We start from the raw sequence: 19,285 nt of genomic DNA on the forward strand, positions 1-19,285 counted from the left end.
GTCTCTGACTGTCTGTATATCCATGTTTATGCCATTAGAGATTTTCTGACTTCAACTACAGTAACCCATAGTCATTTTATGCTGGATCGTTGTCAGGAGTGACGCATTTGATAAACCTGAAGGAATTTGAATACTTGAATACTTTTTAAGTATCACTGTTATTCAAAATCAATACATACACATGTCACTCAAACATACATTTGAAGTGATAAATCTTGAACTGCTTCCTAAATAAGCCATTTATTGAAAATATTAATTACTGATCACAAGATTGTAAACGTGTATTAAATAGATGCATACGCAAAAGTATTAAATGATTGGTGAGTGCTTAGATTTTCTGAGATCCACTATCGTCTTTTAATGTAAAAATACCATGTTTTCTGCAGCTTTCTTTCAAATCAAACTCGATATCCCTCATAAACAATTGGTTTCGACATTTATTCATCTTTCTCGGTATATTAAAGCAATCATATACTTATTGTGGTAAAACTTATTTTGAAGTAAGTGTGCATCTCTAAGTTAAATGTCACTATTCTTTTACACGCACGATTTCATATTAATGTAAATTGCGCTTCCATCATTTTTTCAAACTTAAGCGACCATTTCTTCAATTGTCCATTTACAATGCTCGTAAATAGTTTTTCTAGGCAGCTCATCAGCGTTATACCTCTGTTATTGTTCACATCTGAGGCTGGTTGCTTCTTAAAGATTGGAACTATAATTCCCGACGACCATTTTGTGGGGAACACACCATGGTTAAGAATCCTGTACTTTTGATGGTTTCAATATAATGTCCGCACATTAAATGATATATTCATTTAAAATATTATCAATACCACTAGCTTTGAATTTATTGTAATGATCTACTGTTAAATTTGCTGTATTTTGTGAATACATAGTCAATTAATCTACCGTTCATTATCCACAGATTAACCGATTTGCAAATCTCAATAACTAGATACCCAAATCGATTGCTGGTATGGTCCGCCGATTGTCTCTTTGGCGGAACATCATTCAATATATCATTTAAATCAATATCTAAAATTTGCTCGTTCTCTATAAAGTAATTCTTCTCGCCCTGTTCTTCCATTTAATTCTCCTATCCAAATAGTTCTGCCCCTCTCGGAATAATGTACTAAATCGTCCTCAATTTTCTCAAATATATCAACGTTATAAATAGCATGAATAGGAGATCTCCGGTGGTATTTACGAAACTTCAATATACCAGTCTTCATCCAAATTAAAAAAAAATGTTTATATAACTTAATATATATCAAACAGTCGATATGATTTCGTATAAGCTTGACACATCTACGTAAATTATCTGTAATATAAATAATTACTTCCCCGCTTGATCTTTTCGCTCGCCTGTACTGATATCGCCTAATTGAATGAATCGGATTACTATAACCATTCAATTTAATAATGATTTAACTAGCTGTCTACGTTTCATATGAGCATATAATTTCATGTTCTGTAATGAAGCTTTTAACATCCTTGTTACTTCTCTTAGCCTTAGTTAGCCCTTCGACAATCCATGATAGAAATCGAATTCCCTTCTCACTCCTGTCCTAAGACTGTGTATTTCCGGGTCCTCGTGGCGTATTATATATTAGTGAATATAAGAGTTGCTTTGTTTTCACTAACTAACTAACTAATTAACACTACTGTAGGGTAATTAACATGCATAAAAATGCGTAAATCTTTGACACTTGACGAATATATGTTTCTAGTATTAAGAAACTATGTAGAGATAAAGTGTCAAAGTGAACGAAATATGTTGGGAAATTGCTAAAAACATCATCAGCTTCATAATAACTGCCGTGCCAAGCAATCCAAAGTATACATATACCTTTAAGGTCAAGAACGCTGAAAGGATATTATGTATTTTGTAATAAATATTATATTCCAGCATGGAAGAAACTAAAATCGACACGCTCAGACACGTGTTTCCAACCTTTAATTTAGAGTTACCTGATACAATAAACTTCCTGGTCTGAATAAATAAAAAATACTTCAGTTAATAGGAAATTAATCGCAGACAGGATTTGTTCTCTTGCGCAACAGGTAAGTTCTTTTTTTTCAAATATTTATCTAAATTAATTGTGATTTTTATTTTATTTAAACATATAATTCATCTAGATTATACATATATTGATATACATGCTTGCAGCACAATGCATTTGAGAACGAATTTGATTTTTCTTTTCTTTGTGTGTGTGTTACAAATAGAAAGTGGGAGAAATGTAAGTGGATAGTAAAGCTTTTAAAGAACGTAAATGTACATGTAAATTATTGTTTCGTTTATATACCGAACATTCGCCCATGAGGCGTTTTAAAAGTCCTTTAATTGTTAAAGTGAAATGAGTTAAACATGGTAATTCATTAAAATTGATAAAAAGGTTTTGTTTGCATGAACCTATATTGTTAACCTTTAAAACCAATTCTTTTCTGTTAAGGCAAGTATGCTAATCGGTAATCAACTTTCACACTTATTCCATAAATAAGAATTATGGTACTGTTCTGAGAGTAATAAAGGTATCCAAAGTATGTGAATTTCGATGATTGTTGACCCCATATTATTTTGGGTACATTTAAAAGGCTTGTTTGTGTAGAAAACAGAAAATGTAAGTATAAGACAGAAATAAGTGTCACAAGGAGGCTTATATACATAAAAAAGATATTTCATTTCACGTTTTATCCCAAAACACAATACAGCGAATATCTTATTTAGCAGTCATTGTAATTTAACTTTTCGACGATCAAGCATGCACACTAATAGAATGTATTAACATTAATTTTTTAACAAGCCCTAATACAAAAAATCAAGAATTTGAGCATGTCTGGACGGCATTTTACAAGTGAAGTGCTTGCGGGCTTGAGCTTATTTCGACTTATGATTTACACATCTGCTACCTTAGGCCACATACAGTATACACATCAACCGTCCATTAATAGACTACGTTATACATAATTCATTCAAGTACATGCCTATCTGTATGTATTATACAAAATGATGTGTTTTCATCGAATTTATTGTCATCTAGCTGGGTAGAATAAGAAAGTACTTCACATTACTATTTTACTAAGCAAACTAATCAGGTGTACCTGGGTCATCACAGGGGTCTGATCGGTCTGATCGTACGAAAAGACCACGTGACATCATTATAAAAAAATCACGCCAGCAACTATTATAATTACTCGAGCCCATGCAAAGGGGAAGGAACTATACAACACAGTCTTGTTTAATGAGGATCTGTCTAGAGCGCGAAGCAACGTGTTCTTTAAAGCTAGGCTCCTCGCACGCAAGGGTCTAATCTAAAGTGGATGGACGTCTGACGGCACTATTTTGCTTCGTGACAACGACATGAACGTCCACAGAGTCACGAAAGCGAACGATCTTCTTATGTTTGAGAACTCGACAGTGCTTCACCCAATACCCCAACAACAGTCGTTTGCGTCTGTTCTTACGGCGGGCTCTCAGTGACTAACATGTTGTTCCGCAAGGTTCTATTCTAGGTTCCCTTTTATTTCATATATATATAAATGACATTATTGTTAACATTGGTAGTAATATTAGGTAATTTGCAGACGATACCAGTCTGTACATTCTCGTTGATGAGCCCCTAAGGGCTACTGAAGTAATCCAGGGAGATATTGATAGCATAAGTATTTGAGTTGGTAGGCTAGTAACCTTTAACCCTGAAAAAACTATGTCAATTTTGTTTTCCCGAAAACGACAACATCGTTTCTATCCCGAGTTAACTATGTATGGTCAACAAATTTCAGACACAAACTCGCACAAACATCTTGGTTTGGTCTTTTCCATTGACTGTACATAGCACGAGCACTTTGAGTACATTAGAAGTAACGCTCTTAAATGCATATGCATCATGCGAAAGCTAAAATTCCGTTTGCGCAGAAAATGTCTAGAAATTATCTATTTTTCATACATTCGCCCAATCTTGAATATGCTGATACAGTTTGGCATAATTGTACAGACTATGAAAAAATGAACTTCAAAAGATCCAAAATGAGGCCGGTAGAATCGTTTGTGGGGCGACAAAGCTAGTATCTGTTTCTGTTCTTCATAAGGAACTGTGCTGAAATACTCTTGCGGAAAGACGACTCAATCACAAACTATGTCTCTTCTATAAAATGGGCAACGGCCTTGTACCTGAGTATTTATCATCCCTTACACCCCAAACTCTTGGTTCTCAGAATTATCCACTACGCAATGCATCTTTTACAAGAAAGGTTATGTCACGTACTAGTTCTTACTTTTCCTCTTTCCTTCTTCTTCTGTACGTGCATAGTATGATCTTTCTCGGGATGTGCGGGACTTCCATTCTATTGCTTCTTTCAAGAGATCTATTTCTAATCAATCACCAGTCTGCCCTCCATACTATTACAACGGTAGCCGTCGCTTGCAGGTACTCCACACTCGACTGCGTACTAGTTGTAGTGCCCTTAACTATCTACTGTTTTGCAAAATCATAATAATTTCTGCTCTATGCGAATGTGGGGAGTTTGAAAGTAGCACTCACTTCTTCCTGCATTGTCCTTCGTATACGGATATTCGACAAACTTTAATTCGTGATATGTCTTAAATCACACATGTTGACATTGATATCATTCTCAATGGTGATCCCACCCTTAACAACGAGAGCAACTCAAAAATCTTTAGTCTTGTTTATAACTTCTTACAAGAGACGAAACGCTTCTGATTATGCTATATTCCCAGACTTGACCGTTTCCATCAAACGGTATATGTACCCAACTATTATCAATCTAACTATTATCAAACTTACATATATTATCACTCTGTCTACTTTTGTTTTCATTCATGCTCTCTTTTCTTCTTTTGTTGCCAAAATCATTTTTTTATACATAAATTCAAACGCATTCTTTCGTTTTTGGACAATATTCTGCATGTTTTCATTAACAACATACATGTAATTGAAATCGTCCTACCTTCCCATTATTCTGCAAAACGTGTAATTTTATTCTCACGGAGGGAAACTTTAAAAGCTATGCTTTCGTTTCAATCCGATTCAATACATTAATGCAAATATTTAAATTGTATTTAACATATATTATATATAAATGGATATATAGATATGTTGAATAAAATATGTTTAAATCAAACTTATCATTTATACTATCATTTTTTTAATCAAATGTAGAATATTTTTTAACGAAAATTATTTCCATCATGATGATTTGCATTCCTTGAGACACAGAAATGCATTTACTTGTGTTTATATTTGAAGCATGACATGTGCTGAAAATAATAAGTCAATAAGATTTAAAAATATGTTGGGTGTTATTCAGATTAGTAACACTTCAGTGTAACATTTTTATCCTTCAGTGGATATGGAAAATGGTCCACCCATTGTAAACCCTTGGTTACCTAGGCTTTACCCACAACATCTCTAATTGGATGTGCCCTTATTCATCTCATAGTTGACAAGATTGACATGTTTAGCCCATTGTTTTACCGTATTTTACAGAAGCAGGATGAGTACAACAATACTATTTGATGTGTTTTAGCAGTTGTGAAAATGTTTCGTGATGTTTATAAGCAAACACATGATGCATTTTTATGTCCAATACAATTAACTACAATAACATATATAGCTATAATTAGCTATACACACAGCGAACAACAGTACATGCATGACATACAAATGTATAAAAGAATCAGCGCTGAAAATATTTTTCATATTTCGTATTTATTTGAAAAATGTTTCATTCTGTGCACTAAAGCACTTTCTCGATGTCAATCAAATGAAATTTCATACATCACTATACAGCGTATTGCGAAATGTAGGAATTTTACACCAATGGCAATTGTCACAATAACAGACTCATAATGTCATCATTGGTATGATAAGATTTGATTTGATGGCATTAGAGGGGACTTTCTCACTTCTGTCCAGATACCACGCCAAATGACACCTTAAGTGAATCCTATTTTATAATACATTCAGCACTTTAACTAACAAAAGCGACATTAAAATATTTTGAAAATGTAATGTTCTTAATAAACTGTTTTCATATATGTCCGAGGTCAACAGTATTGATAGTATGATTCTCCAGAGAATAAACATAAAGATTTTAATGAAAGGCAGGAACGGTATATGGGCATATAAGTGTAAAATCAACAATTGAATGGTATTGCTATAGTTACAATAAGAATGGGACACTAATTGGATACAAATAAAAAAACTGCCAGCTAATATGTTGCTGTTGTCCATACTCGTTAACTAAATAGTCAAGAAAAATATGTTCAGAAATGGTCTACTTTGTCAAAAGTTGTAAGTGGGAAAGGGCTTTCATTTTGAGGGCTTTCATAAATGTCTAAACTAACTGTTTAAAATTAGTGTGTGTGCTTTATAATAGACACATACACTAAATTTACTACTTTCACTTATACACTTAATTCATTCATTGTTCTTTTAATTTATTTTCATTTTTATTTTACTCCTGGTTTGAACAATGCTGAATTCATTGTCAGAAAGCTGTCTTTGAAAAACAGAAATGAACGGCTGGATTCGTTCTTTTGCAAGTGATGCATGTATCCGGTCGTAGAGTACTTGGACTTACTTTATCAGTAAATATGACCAGTTCCAATTTTCTCATTATTTATTATATATATTCTTTTTATTTATAAACGTTGGAACAATTGTGAGGTTGTGTGCACATACACAGGTTTAAATCCCTAGTTAAAATTATGATGTTACTATTGACCGATCCAAGGAGTTGTGTTACATTTATATGTATTGTTGTTCATTACGTTAATGCTCATGATACCATCGTTTGTGGACGCTTAATTTCACATGTATACGTTTGGTTTATAAGTGTTGGTACAAGTGTAAGGCTGAGCAAACACGGACAAGTTTAACGTCCTAGTGAACTCATGTAACAATGAACTCGTAGTTTTTTTACCCTTGCAATGCGTGCTCCCATATATGTGATATATTTTAACTTTTGACTTCTTGTCGCTGTATTTTCATTGTATAATTGATAGGTAAGGTTTCGTTTTTCGGGAGTGTTATCCGACTTAATTGAAGGCGATATTTATATGGAGCAAAATAATAACCGAAAAAAACGCTTTTTCAAAAAAGGCATACAATGCATGCTAAGTTTTATTTTCCTAGTGCCTCTGCTTTAAACCAATTCTCACTCTGCCCCTTTTCTTTGCAAACGTGTCCTGTTCCTGGCTTATGAGGTAGATTCTAAAATATGTACCTGGCCATAAACATAAAATCAATTTCGTATGTTCTTATGCTAATAAACAAAGGTCAATTTCGATGATAGGTTATGTCTGTTATACAATCCCTCGTGCTTGAGTAATAAATACTATTTCTAGATTACAATGGACACGCCTCATGCAAACAGCTGACACGTACCTAAACTTTTGCGAGTCATGTCGGACACTGAGGCTGATGATGTCTTTACACAGCACGATACTGTTAACACTTTACGCGTTAACATTCAACTAGACGCACAAGGTCCACGTATAGAGGGTTCTACTAACTCGATTCACAATGAAGATAGCCCAGACGGATCTGTTACTACAGAACCGAAGATTGAAACTATACACACTGCTGTCAATGAAACGACTGGAAGTGGCATTGAATCGTACGTTCCTGATGGTGATATGGAGAGACAAACAGATGTGAACACAGACAACAGCGATGAGAAGAGGAAACTAGTTTCCGGCAATTTAACTTACGAGAATAATGTGCCACCTAAAAAGTCTAAGTGTCAAAAGGCATACGCTTGTTTAAAGATGTTACTTATTTCTGTGTTTGGAATTATACTGTACAGTTATGACATTGTAACCGATATTCAGATTGCATTAAGTTATAAAGAGCGAAGTAAGTACCCGAGTCACACGTAAATAGGATACCTGATATAATTTTATTTGTTTAAATTTTAATATTATGTAACTTAATGAATTATCTATAGGCCTTTAATAATGAAGAAAATATTAATATTTTATTTGAAAGGTCATGTATATAAGTTCAAACGAAAAGAAACTTTCAGATCGACATTGCCTCCTTTTCTTTCTTTGTTTTAACTGGAATATGACATTTTGCAAAAATAAAGATAGCGATACAAGAATGAAGTAGGATACTGATATAATTTTATTTGTTTACATTTCAATATTATGTAATGAATTATCTATAGGTCCTTAATAATGAACAACATATTAATATTTTATTTAAAAGGTCATGTATATGTTCAAAAGAAAAGAAACTTTCAGATCGACATTGCATCCTTTTCTTAGTTTTAAGTTGAATATGACATTTTGCAAATATTAAGACGGCAATACAAGAAAGAAACAAGTACCTGAGATACCTAATTACTAATATTCATATTATCTAAAACAGTCACCAATTGATTTTTAATTTTCAATGACACGAACTACAAGGAAGTGTCTGTCTATAAACCGTGGAAATTTGTTAATCTGCCAATAAGTTTAACATACGAAATAAAAATCAATCTGTAAGTTCTTCAACTGCATGTGTGAAAAATATGAGTGTTTCTTATTGCAGATGACAAGAAGCTGTTTATTTACACAATTTTGGTTCTTGTCTGCCCAGCATGCTTCATAATGATAATGGACATCGGATGGCTCATCATAGATTACAAGAGGGCAAGGAAAACAGAAACACGTACTGTAAAAACTAATCGCGCGACTGAAAGTGATGATGCTACTCGAAACGAAGATTGGTCTGAAAATCAAACTAGCGAAGAGACGAACATAATTTGGCCAGAAAACCCTGATAAATATAATCTTGTCCTTAGGATCGTAGTAACAGTGATGACAGTAGGTGCAGGAGGCAGTGTTTGCAGGTAAGTCAAATGTCGTTGTTTCTTTTTATTTCACATGAATATACGTTTACAATATATATTTGTACGCGATAAGTATATATTTAAGTGAATTTAAAAGTGTCCCACTTCTGCACAGTGCCTTGAAAACTTCAGGGACACGCCCAGTAGCCACAATATTACGACGACCCTGTTTGAAGGCAAAGGTCCAATCGCAACATACACTAGTCGTTAAACGCACAACGCAAACAAAACAAAACATACATACCCAAATCGGAACAATACAGATATATAACGCATGCATTAACATACTTATAAGCAAGTGTCCATTCAAACAGGAACTAACTCAAGTCTGAAACTAGTTTATAAGTGCTCAACCTCACTTTGCCCACGACACTTAATATGAGATGAGTTGACACAGGAATCAGACCCCGTAAATTAAGCCTAAAAAGGTTTTGTTTCTAGTCACCTGCCCGACCGTACTCTTTACACCTGGCCGTATTTTGTTGTTTTTTTTTTCATAAATATTTGCACAAAATCTTTTTTTATAACCCCGAGTCCCGTAGCCGAAAAAAGTACGCGGCATTACGAAGATTTAGATGGACAAGTGGGTTGTTGGATTTTCAAAACTATATTTCATTGCGTAGACATTCCAAAATTACGTGTTTCACTAAGAGGCAATTGTACCAGCAAGCTAAAAGGAATGAGCTAGTATTATCTAGTTGTAATCCAAAATCCTTTTGGAAATTGTTAAAAATGTCCCAACGTAATAGAAAACAAGAGCTTCAGCGCGTAAACCCTGTTACATGGCGGAACTATTTTCGAGGATTATTGTTTAATATATCAACCATACCTGGACGATATAGCTTTTGACACGAATAGATTTAATGAAGAATATGATTCCATTTTAAATTGTGATATAACTGACGGGGAGGTTATTGCAAGCATTTCAAAATTGAAAAAGGGGAAATCTCAGGGACCTGATGGATTATGGGCTGAATTTTACCAAAGTACAAAACAAACCATAACTCCAGTGTTGCGTCAATTATTTAATAGAGTTTTAAATACGGGTGTATTTCCGGTTATTTGGAGAGATAGTATTATTGTCCCAATGCACAAGTCGGGCTCTAAAGAAGACCCATCAAATTACAGGGGTATTTCTCTTATAAACGTTATGTATAAAATATTTTCAAATATAATACATGACAGATTATGTATATGGTCGGAACAGTTTAACAAAATTGATGAGGCACAAGCTGGATTTCGGACTGGCTATTCGACAACAGATAATATATTTACTTTGCAAAGTATGGTTCAGAAATATACCAGTAAGCCCGGGGGAGATTCTATGTAATATACGTCGATTTTAAAAAGGCGTTTGATGGATTGACACACCGTAACTTGTTCACCAATTTGCATAAAATCGGAGTTTAGGGAAAGCTCTTCCGTATATTAAAGTCTATGTATTCAAATCGACGCGGTTGTGTACGAGTTGGCGGCGGCACAGTAACGCGGCCCTTTATTTGTAACGTTGGCACGCGACAAGGGGACGTAACCAGTACAATAATTTTTAATCTGTATATTAATGATTTATCTTCCCTCCTACGATCAAAGGGACATACTGGTATCTTTATTACTGAGCAAATCGCGGATATAATATGCATACTTTTTGCAGATGACGTTGCGAACTGCGCTGACACTGCCATTGAATTACAATTACAACTAAATTCTATTTCGGAATTCTGCGAAAATACTGGTATGACTATTAATCAAAGGAAAACAGAAATAATCGTGTTAAGAAATGGCGGGCCTCTGCGGTCATACGAGCATTTGTATTTTAATGGCACCCCGGTAAATGTTACATCGGTATACAAGTACATGGGACTCATATTCACGCCAAAATTATCCTGGACAAAGGCAAAATCAAAATTAACTGCGCAAGCCCGGAAGTCAATTTATGCTATAAAGGCCTACCAGAGGGCTTTTGGAAACTTTTCTCACACTGAATACTTATATATTGGATTCAATGGTTAAGCCTATAATTATTTATGGTGCTGAAATATATGGTACGGAAATATCTGATATTCTTGAACAGGTACAAATTCAATATTGTAAGGAATTCCTTTGGGTAAATAATTATGTTAACGATTGTGTTGCATTGGGGGAATGCGGGAGGTTTCCTCTATGTATTGATCATCATGTAAAATGTATTAAGTACTGGTGCAAACTGCTATACATGTCCAATGAACGTTATCCAAGAAACTGCTATATAATGCTTAAACGACATGATGATATTGGAAGAAAAAATTGGGTTACATCTGTAAAGAATTTATTATTCAAATATGGTTTTGGCTTTATTTGGCTAAGTCAGGAAGTTGGAAATGTTGGCGATTTTTTAATATCATTTAAGCAAAGGTTAGTTGATTGTAAAAGACAAAACTGGTTCGAAAATGTGGGAGACTCAACACGATGTGACACATATAAACATTTTAAAACTTTGTTAAATCCAGAAAAATATTTATGTATTAATCTACCATTTTATGTGAGAAAATCGTTAGCGAGATTCCGATGTTCTAGCCATAAATTGTTTATTGAGACTGGTCGACATTTGGGTATCGAAAGGGAAAATAGACTGCGTAGATATTGCTTAATTAATTTTGATATCAGATGTGTAGAAGATGAATTTCATGTATTCTTTCAATGTAACAAATTCAGGCAAGAAAGGCAATTTTATATCTATAAATGGTAAACGGGTAGGCAAGACTTCCAAAACTTCTTATGCAAAGTCTAAACGATGACCGAATAAAAATATAGCATTCTTTGTTAATGTAATAATGAAACAAAAAGATAAGGAAACATGAATGTCTTTAAGGAATCACAACTCTAAAGATATTATGCTTTGTATTGTATGTGTTGTATTATGGGCCGGAGGCCTTTCTTTACAAATAGAATTTGAATTAAAAAAAATAATTTAACATCCGACATCTGCGTTTAAACAGGCCAATATTTAAATAGGCCTTAAATTGACCCGAGCTTCAGGGAGTAATCGTAAATGACCCAAAGTTGAGGCATCAAAGATATGTAGAAAGCGTCAATTTTGACCAGGAAGAAGATCAGGGTGGTTCTTGTTGGTAGTCCGGAACATGTCGATGAAAGGTGTTTGTTGATTGTAATAGTGTTATTTATTTTGTTACCACAGAACAATCCAGTACACGTATTACTTCGTCAAGTCAGAGCTAGCTTGTACCATTGACCGCCACGATGAATTCAAGAAGAGAGCTCGACGTATGGAAATAGATTGTTTAATGATGAATTTTATGGAAGCTTTTCTCGAATCAGCACCCCAATTTGCATTGCAACTCTACATTACGTATGCATTTGACAGGAATTTCACAACTTTACGAGGTAATACTTACAGTCCACATTTGTAACATATACGCCCAGCCTCATTACTGGCGTAGAAAGTTTTGTCCGTTGAATGGCATTACTTTTTAAACATCAAACATTGAAACGTATGAGCTTAGATATTTTTCAGAGTAACCAAACTCTCGTTTAAAGGGGGGGGGGGGGAAGTGTCAGGCTTTTTAAAGGGGTTGTCGCGTGATAAAGATATTTTTTATCTTCTTTCATGCCTTTTAAAAGAATAATCACTGATCTATCTTGAATGCTCTTGTCAAGAGAGTTCACGACTTCAAGATAATATAATCAAGCTTTTAATTTTTCTTAGTTGAATATTTCTTTTCAGTTCTTAACCTTGTAACATCTGCATTGAGCATTACCTGGAGCTATTCTGCATACTATCGCTGCAATGGGGCGAACGTCAACAACAAAGAGGATGTTAAATTGATACCATTCTTGATCTACATTCTTTCTGTCGTCAGCTGTATTGTACCACGGTTTATCAGCTTTGTATTATTTGCTGTTTATTTTGAAACAGCTGGGAAAATAACTGTATTGGGAGTATTTGGCATCCATGTTTTTGTTGGCTTTTTAGTGATTGCTGCTAAAGTGAAACCCAAGCTTAACGGTACGGTTGAATATCTCGTGTTCCGATGGTTGTTTTACGCTTTCTTTGCTTACGTGACTTTCTTCCTTTTCCTGAATTTGGAACACCATCGAATTTCTGAAACAAGCAATGATGAAGAAGCAAACAATATAAGAAATTGGTTTGAAGAAAAAAAGACAAAGAGAATGATGATTCTGCTCTACGCTTTTATCCATTTAGAAAATTTGATTCTAGCTTCACTACTGGTATCATGTAGACTCGATTTGATGGCCGATGGTTTCTTCGTTCTTATTGTTGTTCTCATAGGTGCAGTTGTCCAACTGATTTGTGTATCGTCATATTATTACTTTTTTCATAAAACTCGTACTAGCCAGAATGCTGGGTGATTGAAAAAAGGTCTTGCCCATTCAACTGTTTAAAAACCTGTTTTAAGGAGTAAATGAGGACATATCTTAGCAGATGTTCTGATCATTTGTGTTTTCATGTCTTTTGTGACATTTGATTATGATTTGTCTATATTTTTAGTCGTTGTTTTATCAGGTTTTATATTTTTATGGTTTATCCCACCTGCTTGTTGGATTTATTATTTAATTATTGGTTATGTAAAATGAAACAGTCGCTTGTTTTACGATTGATTCGTCGCTGAACGATTAATTGATCAGTAATAGGATTGTGTTCACTTTCAATAATTGAACAGTACTGCCAAATGTTTTTCGAATAATAGTTATTTGCTATGTTAGTTCCGGAGTTATCTTTACATTTGCGAGTGGGACATTTTATTGAATGATGAGCATACACCACTAATAAATTTCGGTGTGATAAATAAAAATCAGAATAATTGTGTTTAAGGTAAACTGGGTAAAATGTAATTGTTAACTAAACATATTGTACATGTTTTTAGATATTGGCTTGAAATAGTGAAAATACAATCTATTAAATATGTAAGAAGTATGTATTGTAAAATATAATATGATATGATAGCCACACTGTCTTAGCAATGTTAATATATTTTTATGATTTTACGCAGAGAGTATATATTTAAACAAACTGGAGCTCAGAATTAGCAGGCTCTTTTAGAGTGAGTGTCATGTGTTTATATCAAAGTCTTACTAGTTTGGCTTACAATGTTGAAATTGTTTTATTTTAAAATATTATATCTTTTATATTTTTGTGCTAAGTTCTCACACTATTACAGCATGTGGTCGCAAAATTTCTTGGCTGTAAGAGTCTTTTAGCAAACTGTGCTACTGTTACACGTTTCGTTTAAATGCATGGCATTTATCTTTTTAATAATATGCTTTGTGTTGACATATTTATCTGTCCCATCACATGTCAAGTTCAATCTCACTTCAGCCATGTTAAGGACATTGGTCATTTCAAGGTCAATATATGAACCCCCATGAAGAATGTATTTTCCTGAATTCCAATTTAATTTATGTTAAGTATGAGTCAGCGTAGACTGAATTGTAAACTTTATGTTCCCCCATTCAACACAAAATTTAAGAATATAGTTTATATATACATTTTGAAACCATCATATCCACGGTTTCATACCATTACAATCGTGCCAATTAAAGATTGTCGCAAGTTTATTATTGCTGTACGACTCGTATGGCAGATCGTGCTAGTGTTACACTCAAATAATATATTGATCTAAATGCATAGCTTTCATATATTTCACGCTGTACATCATATTGACATACTCATCTAATCACATTAAGATAAAGGTCAGTTCAAGGTCACAATACGTTGCAGTAAAGTTATTGATAATTTACTGTCATTAAACATTTGTTCAGTTATTTTTAAGTAAAATGTATTAAAGATGTTATGGAAGCAACAAGCTGTCGTACCAGTTAATTTAACTCAACGTGGTCACCAAGCATTGCTGTTTCCAAGAGAAATGGATAATGGACATAACAAAACATGAAAATAATTTGTATAGGATATTAGACACAATTTTCTCAACAACGAGGACTTTGAGCCCTGGCTATACCTTAACGGTGTTTATATTGTCAAACATAGAATTGCTTTGTCGAGAATAAGAGTATCTGCACACAGATTACACTAAGAGGCAAGCAGATGGCATAAGCCAATAGCTATTCAATATACATGAAAAAAAACATCATTTGTGTGATTTGATAAAATATTACCATTTTGTTCTTGAAAATAAAAGTTATACTGCTATTTGAATAAAAACAACATGCATAGATAAGATTTATTATGTACGACCAAATGTGATAGTGTTAGGATAAGTATGTAAATGCAAATAGAAAACTATCGATGAATGTATCAAGAATACCAGGTATAAGTAAAGAAAAATAATATTATAATAATTTCGGAAAAATATATATACTTTAATTATACACTCTTCACGCTATATTTGATGTATTGTTTTGGATTATAAATTTGTAATTGTTAAAATGTGTTCTTATTTTACTAAATATATGAATGACCATCGACTAAGAAATATCACATTAGATGTTTTACCTCCTGTGTAAGCATAGACATATTGCCTAATGCATGTGCAATTAAGTGGTGCATTTTTATCTTCTTACTATTGTTAACTTATATATGTATATTTACATTATTCCACCAATAAAATTCGAACGCAGCGACATGTTGTTTTAGATTTTAGAATAAAACTTTTTGTTTAAATATCTCACTACATGCAGGATATAAGTTTTGCAACATCATGAAATTATCCATTATTTGGCACAAATTTACTTTTGCTCATTAATTTCGATGTTATTACTTTTTATTGAAAACAGAAACATAATTAAAGTGATAATTTGAGTGGTTATTCAAGATGGAAAGGGCTGTTGGAGCTTTGTTTATTTTATAGTTCATTGATCATGAACTTGACAGTCAACCTGCACCTACTAGGCGGGTTTCAACAGACATTGCCCATTTGCCAGTGTATGCATGTTATAGTTTTCTTATTAAATCGTCCTTGATGAATTGTTTCTGTAGCTTAAAAACCAACCCTTTATATAAGTTACGCGAAAAAACACACTTTAAGTGTGTCATAACTAAACAATACTTATGTTGTCAGAGGAAGGTCAATAGCTATTGGCTAACGTAATTGTTAATTATGCGTCTTCTTTTCTGGTGAAGCAGACGAACCTTGACGTTCGTTCCTCGCCGCTAATTTTTACTTTTATGCATATTTTGGTATACTTTGGGTTTACTGTGTGATGTCTATTTTAAAAAAAATCTATATTCAGTATTGTGGTTCGTTTATTTTGCCCATAGTTCACACCCGTAAAGAATACAATTTGCTTCACGTTAGAAACTTGACTTGACAAGTTAACAGATTTTAAAGTCTACCAGGCGTCGGGATGGTCAGAGTTGACGGCCACAGTTTTATAATGAAATTCTTGTTTTGTTTTTTTTTGCCAAAAAAGTGTCAAGTGGTGTATATAATTGTGAAGGTTATGGATTGAGGTTATCAAAAATGCACAGCATTTCAAGATTCCTTTGGTTAAGTAAATGTAATCTGTGATCAAATTTGACAATCGTTTGTTTTCAAAAATCGTTATTTTTGTCAGTTTATGGTTATCAAATGACTTTAATATATCATTTAAGACCAAACACTGAGTAAAAGTATAAATGAGCAATGCTTTTGTAAACAAAGGTAATTTTATATATAATTTAAAGTTGGAATTTATTGATGGAAAAGATATGTGAAGAAATACAAACAACACATTTATTGTTGCGACGATTGAAGGGGTTTAAGCTGAAATCGAATTATTTTCTGAACAAAAAAAGAATAGATAATTAAATGGTGTTTACTCTTAAAAAATAGCGTTGATGTATAACATATGGGTCCTAGATTGATCGTCTTCTATCAGAAATTGCATAAGTCATTGCTAGGTCATAATCTATCAGCTACAATATTTTCTTTGCGATTTTCAAGATAAATATATTTTCGCATACACATATGCCAGATGAGTTTTGTTTTTATTCACAACCTTAATTGTTAGTCAGTTTGACATTGTTTATGTCACAAGCAAGTCTTGCTTTTCATGTCAAGCATTAATCTTATATTAACAGATGCTATGGTGGTTGATAGCATAGAATGTGATCCAGAGAAAGTTAATGTTAACCTTAGCGTTAGCTGAGTTCGACATTAACGTTTCGGGCCTAAACTTTATATCATAACACCCTCAACAGCATCAGATATTTATTATATTACACCGAATAAATAATGTTTACACCAGTCTGCAATTGCGGTTATATCAAAATCATTTCCACTATGAAGTATAATTATATTTTCCCACGTTATTATGACTAGTTAGTTTTAGATTTTTCAATCTACTAAAACGGATTGCCAACCATATTTCATAAGCGGCTATTGCACCAAGGCACTTGAAAAAGTAAGGAATCTATGTTTAGACTGCACGTTAGTGTAGTATATAAGACATAGTATGACAGGATGCTTTTTTCTGGCGACATGTATCACGTCGAGTTCGGTCAGTAAATATTCCATGTATTATTTGCCTTTTTATTTATTCATATCAATATGTTTGAAATTTACCGCTATCCGTAAAATTTCGATATATGGAAGCGTGATTTTACCAATTAAAATCAAATTCAAGAATTGTTTTGATTGGCCAGAAAATGTAACATAGTTTATAAAATGAACGTATACTTCGCCATATTTTTAAGAATTTTACGCAAATATATTGTATGCTTGATGCTTATTTTGCAAAAAAGCTTTTTCGTTTTCAGTATTGTGAATCCATTATTGCGCGCATATTTCACACCCGTATATAATGCAAGTTGTCCCAAGGACTGGGCAGCCCTTTAGAAAATTGTCTTCTTTTGTGACGATTATGACGCCGGAATTGTCTCAACTGACAACAACAGTTTTCTTTTAATACAAAGACTTGAATAGAAGCTCGATCTTTAACTTCGATATCAATTGAACATTGTATTCGGTTTGTTTAAACGTATGTAATTGACATTTTTCTGTGAGCACTCAATATACAACACAATCATATCGATACAAACGCTTATGGGTTAAACTCAACTTGTCCTTGAACATACGTGATTGATAAGTAAATTGAGAAAAATGTTGTGAAAAAGGAAACTTTTTTAAATGAGTTGAAATTTATTGATGAAAAGAGAGAAACAAACTACGTATCTGCAGCTGCGACAATTGAAAAGGTCAAAGGTGGTATTGAATTCTTTATCGACCAAATAAAGAAAAGAGAAATAAGTAATCCATAATGAAATGAACCGTTTTAAGTATGTAATATGGCATTTATAAATTAATCGTCTTCAGTCAGAAATTGTATAAGTAATTGCAAGGTCATAATCTATCAGTTGCAATTCCACTGCTTGATATTTTCATGTTAAGCTCAAAATATTCGTTTCTTTGTGAATTTCACGATACATATTCATGTCAAACTTTATTCTTATTTCAATATTAGATGCTTTTAAGGTTGATAGCATTTAATGTTAACCAGAGAAAGTTAATGTCAACCTAAGCGTAAGCCGAGTTTCATATTAACGTTTCGGGGTCAATTTATATCACCAAATCGTTACGAGGTGAAGTGGTGGAAGTAACGTTAGTTAGTGGTTGGATAACGCTGGATCGTAGTTGTAAACCCGACCAGAGGTAAGCAATTTTATTTAAGTGATCAAAAATATTAAAAATATTTCTAAACAGTGATATGTGCAAAATGACCTCCTGTTAATATTGTGATTGCCCTGTCAGATTTTGCTAAGTAAAGTTTGTTACACGGTATTCTTCAATTCTTTTTTAGCAATTTTCCAACATATTTCGTTCACCTTGAAATTAAATCGACACATTATAGCTGTATTTTTATTATAGCTGTCATGAGAATGATTTTTTAGCTAGAATTTAGTCAATTATTATTGTTCAACAAAGTACCACATTCACTGCTAATCCATCAGGGTTTTTAAATTAATTCACTAAAAGGTTTATCGTACTCGTCTTCTCTAATTTTATTAGCAATCTGTATTTTGTTCGTGAGTCAATGAAATAGTATTTGTGTTACATACATGGCAAATAACACTTATTTGGAACCCAGCAAACATTTGACGTCGCCTCGAGGTTGGACTCTGACGTCGGTTTAAAGTGGGATTTTGGTTGGTGTTGCAAAGTGGTTTGGACGTCAAAGCCCGTCGTCGAGGCAACGTCGCATGTACGACCATTTTTGACGTAGATCCATTCCCGCGAATGTTACTGTTTATATCTTCTTTTTCCTCTATTTAGCTACGTTAATATATTTTAACACATTTCTCTTCACTGTTTCCACAGTCACGGAGGAGAATCGAGCACAACCCAAATTAAAATTTCTAACTAGAAATTGTTAAAACATTTTTAAAAAACGACACTTTAAACAAAATAGATTTCGGTTCTGATGGAGGGTTGCAAGTTAAAAGGTTACCCCTCTGAGTAACGTC

At 33.4% G+C, this 19,285-nt stretch overlaps 1 protein-coding gene across 2 annotated transcripts; it reads left to right on the forward strand.

Annotated features, from left to right (window-relative positions):
* Nucleotides 1-1,998: 1,998 nt before the first annotated feature.
* Nucleotides 1,999-15,446, forward strand: LOC128221392 (XK-related protein 6-like). Of its 2 annotated transcripts, none has more exons than XM_052930014.1 (4): nucleotides 1,999-2,067; nucleotides 8,568-8,868; nucleotides 12,044-12,249; nucleotides 12,590-15,446. In XM_052930014.1, the coding sequence occupies exons 2-4, from the start codon at nucleotides 8,627-8,629 to the stop codon at nucleotides 13,234-13,236; spliced, it is 1,095 nt and encodes a 364-aa protein (XP_052785974.1). In that variant the 5' UTR covers nucleotides 1,999-2,067; nucleotides 8,568-8,626; the 3' UTR covers nucleotides 13,237-15,446. The 2 variants fall into 2 exon arrangements, with proteins under 2 accessions (XP_052785974.1, XP_052785969.1); XM_052930009.1 differs by lacking the exon at nucleotides 1,999-2,067 and adding an exon at nucleotides 7,764-7,886.
* Nucleotides 15,447-19,285: the final 3,839 nt, after the last annotated feature.

This window comes from Mya arenaria, chromosome 2 (assembly GCF_026914265.1).
Source record: "Mya arenaria isolate MELC-2E11 chromosome 2, ASM2691426v1".
Classification (NCBI taxonomy): domain Eukaryota; kingdom Metazoa; phylum Mollusca; class Bivalvia; order Myida; family Myidae; genus Mya; species Mya arenaria.

What these genes read in the sequence shown, in the direction of transcription:
- LOC128221392 (XM_052930009.1), top strand. Translation starts at nt 7,799, where the DNA reads ATGTTACTTATTTCTGTGTTTGGAATTATACTGTACAGTTATGACATT. An exon ending in ATTAAGTTATAAAGAGCGAA is followed by an intron (nt 7,887 to 8,567) that starts GTAAGTACCCGA and finishes TTCTTATTGCAG; the next exon opens with ATGACAAGAAGCTGTTTATT. An exon ending in GCAGGAGGCAGTGTTTGCAG is followed by an intron (nt 8,869 to 12,043) that starts GTAAGTCAAATG and finishes TTGTTACCACAG; the next exon opens with AACAATCCAGTACACGTATT.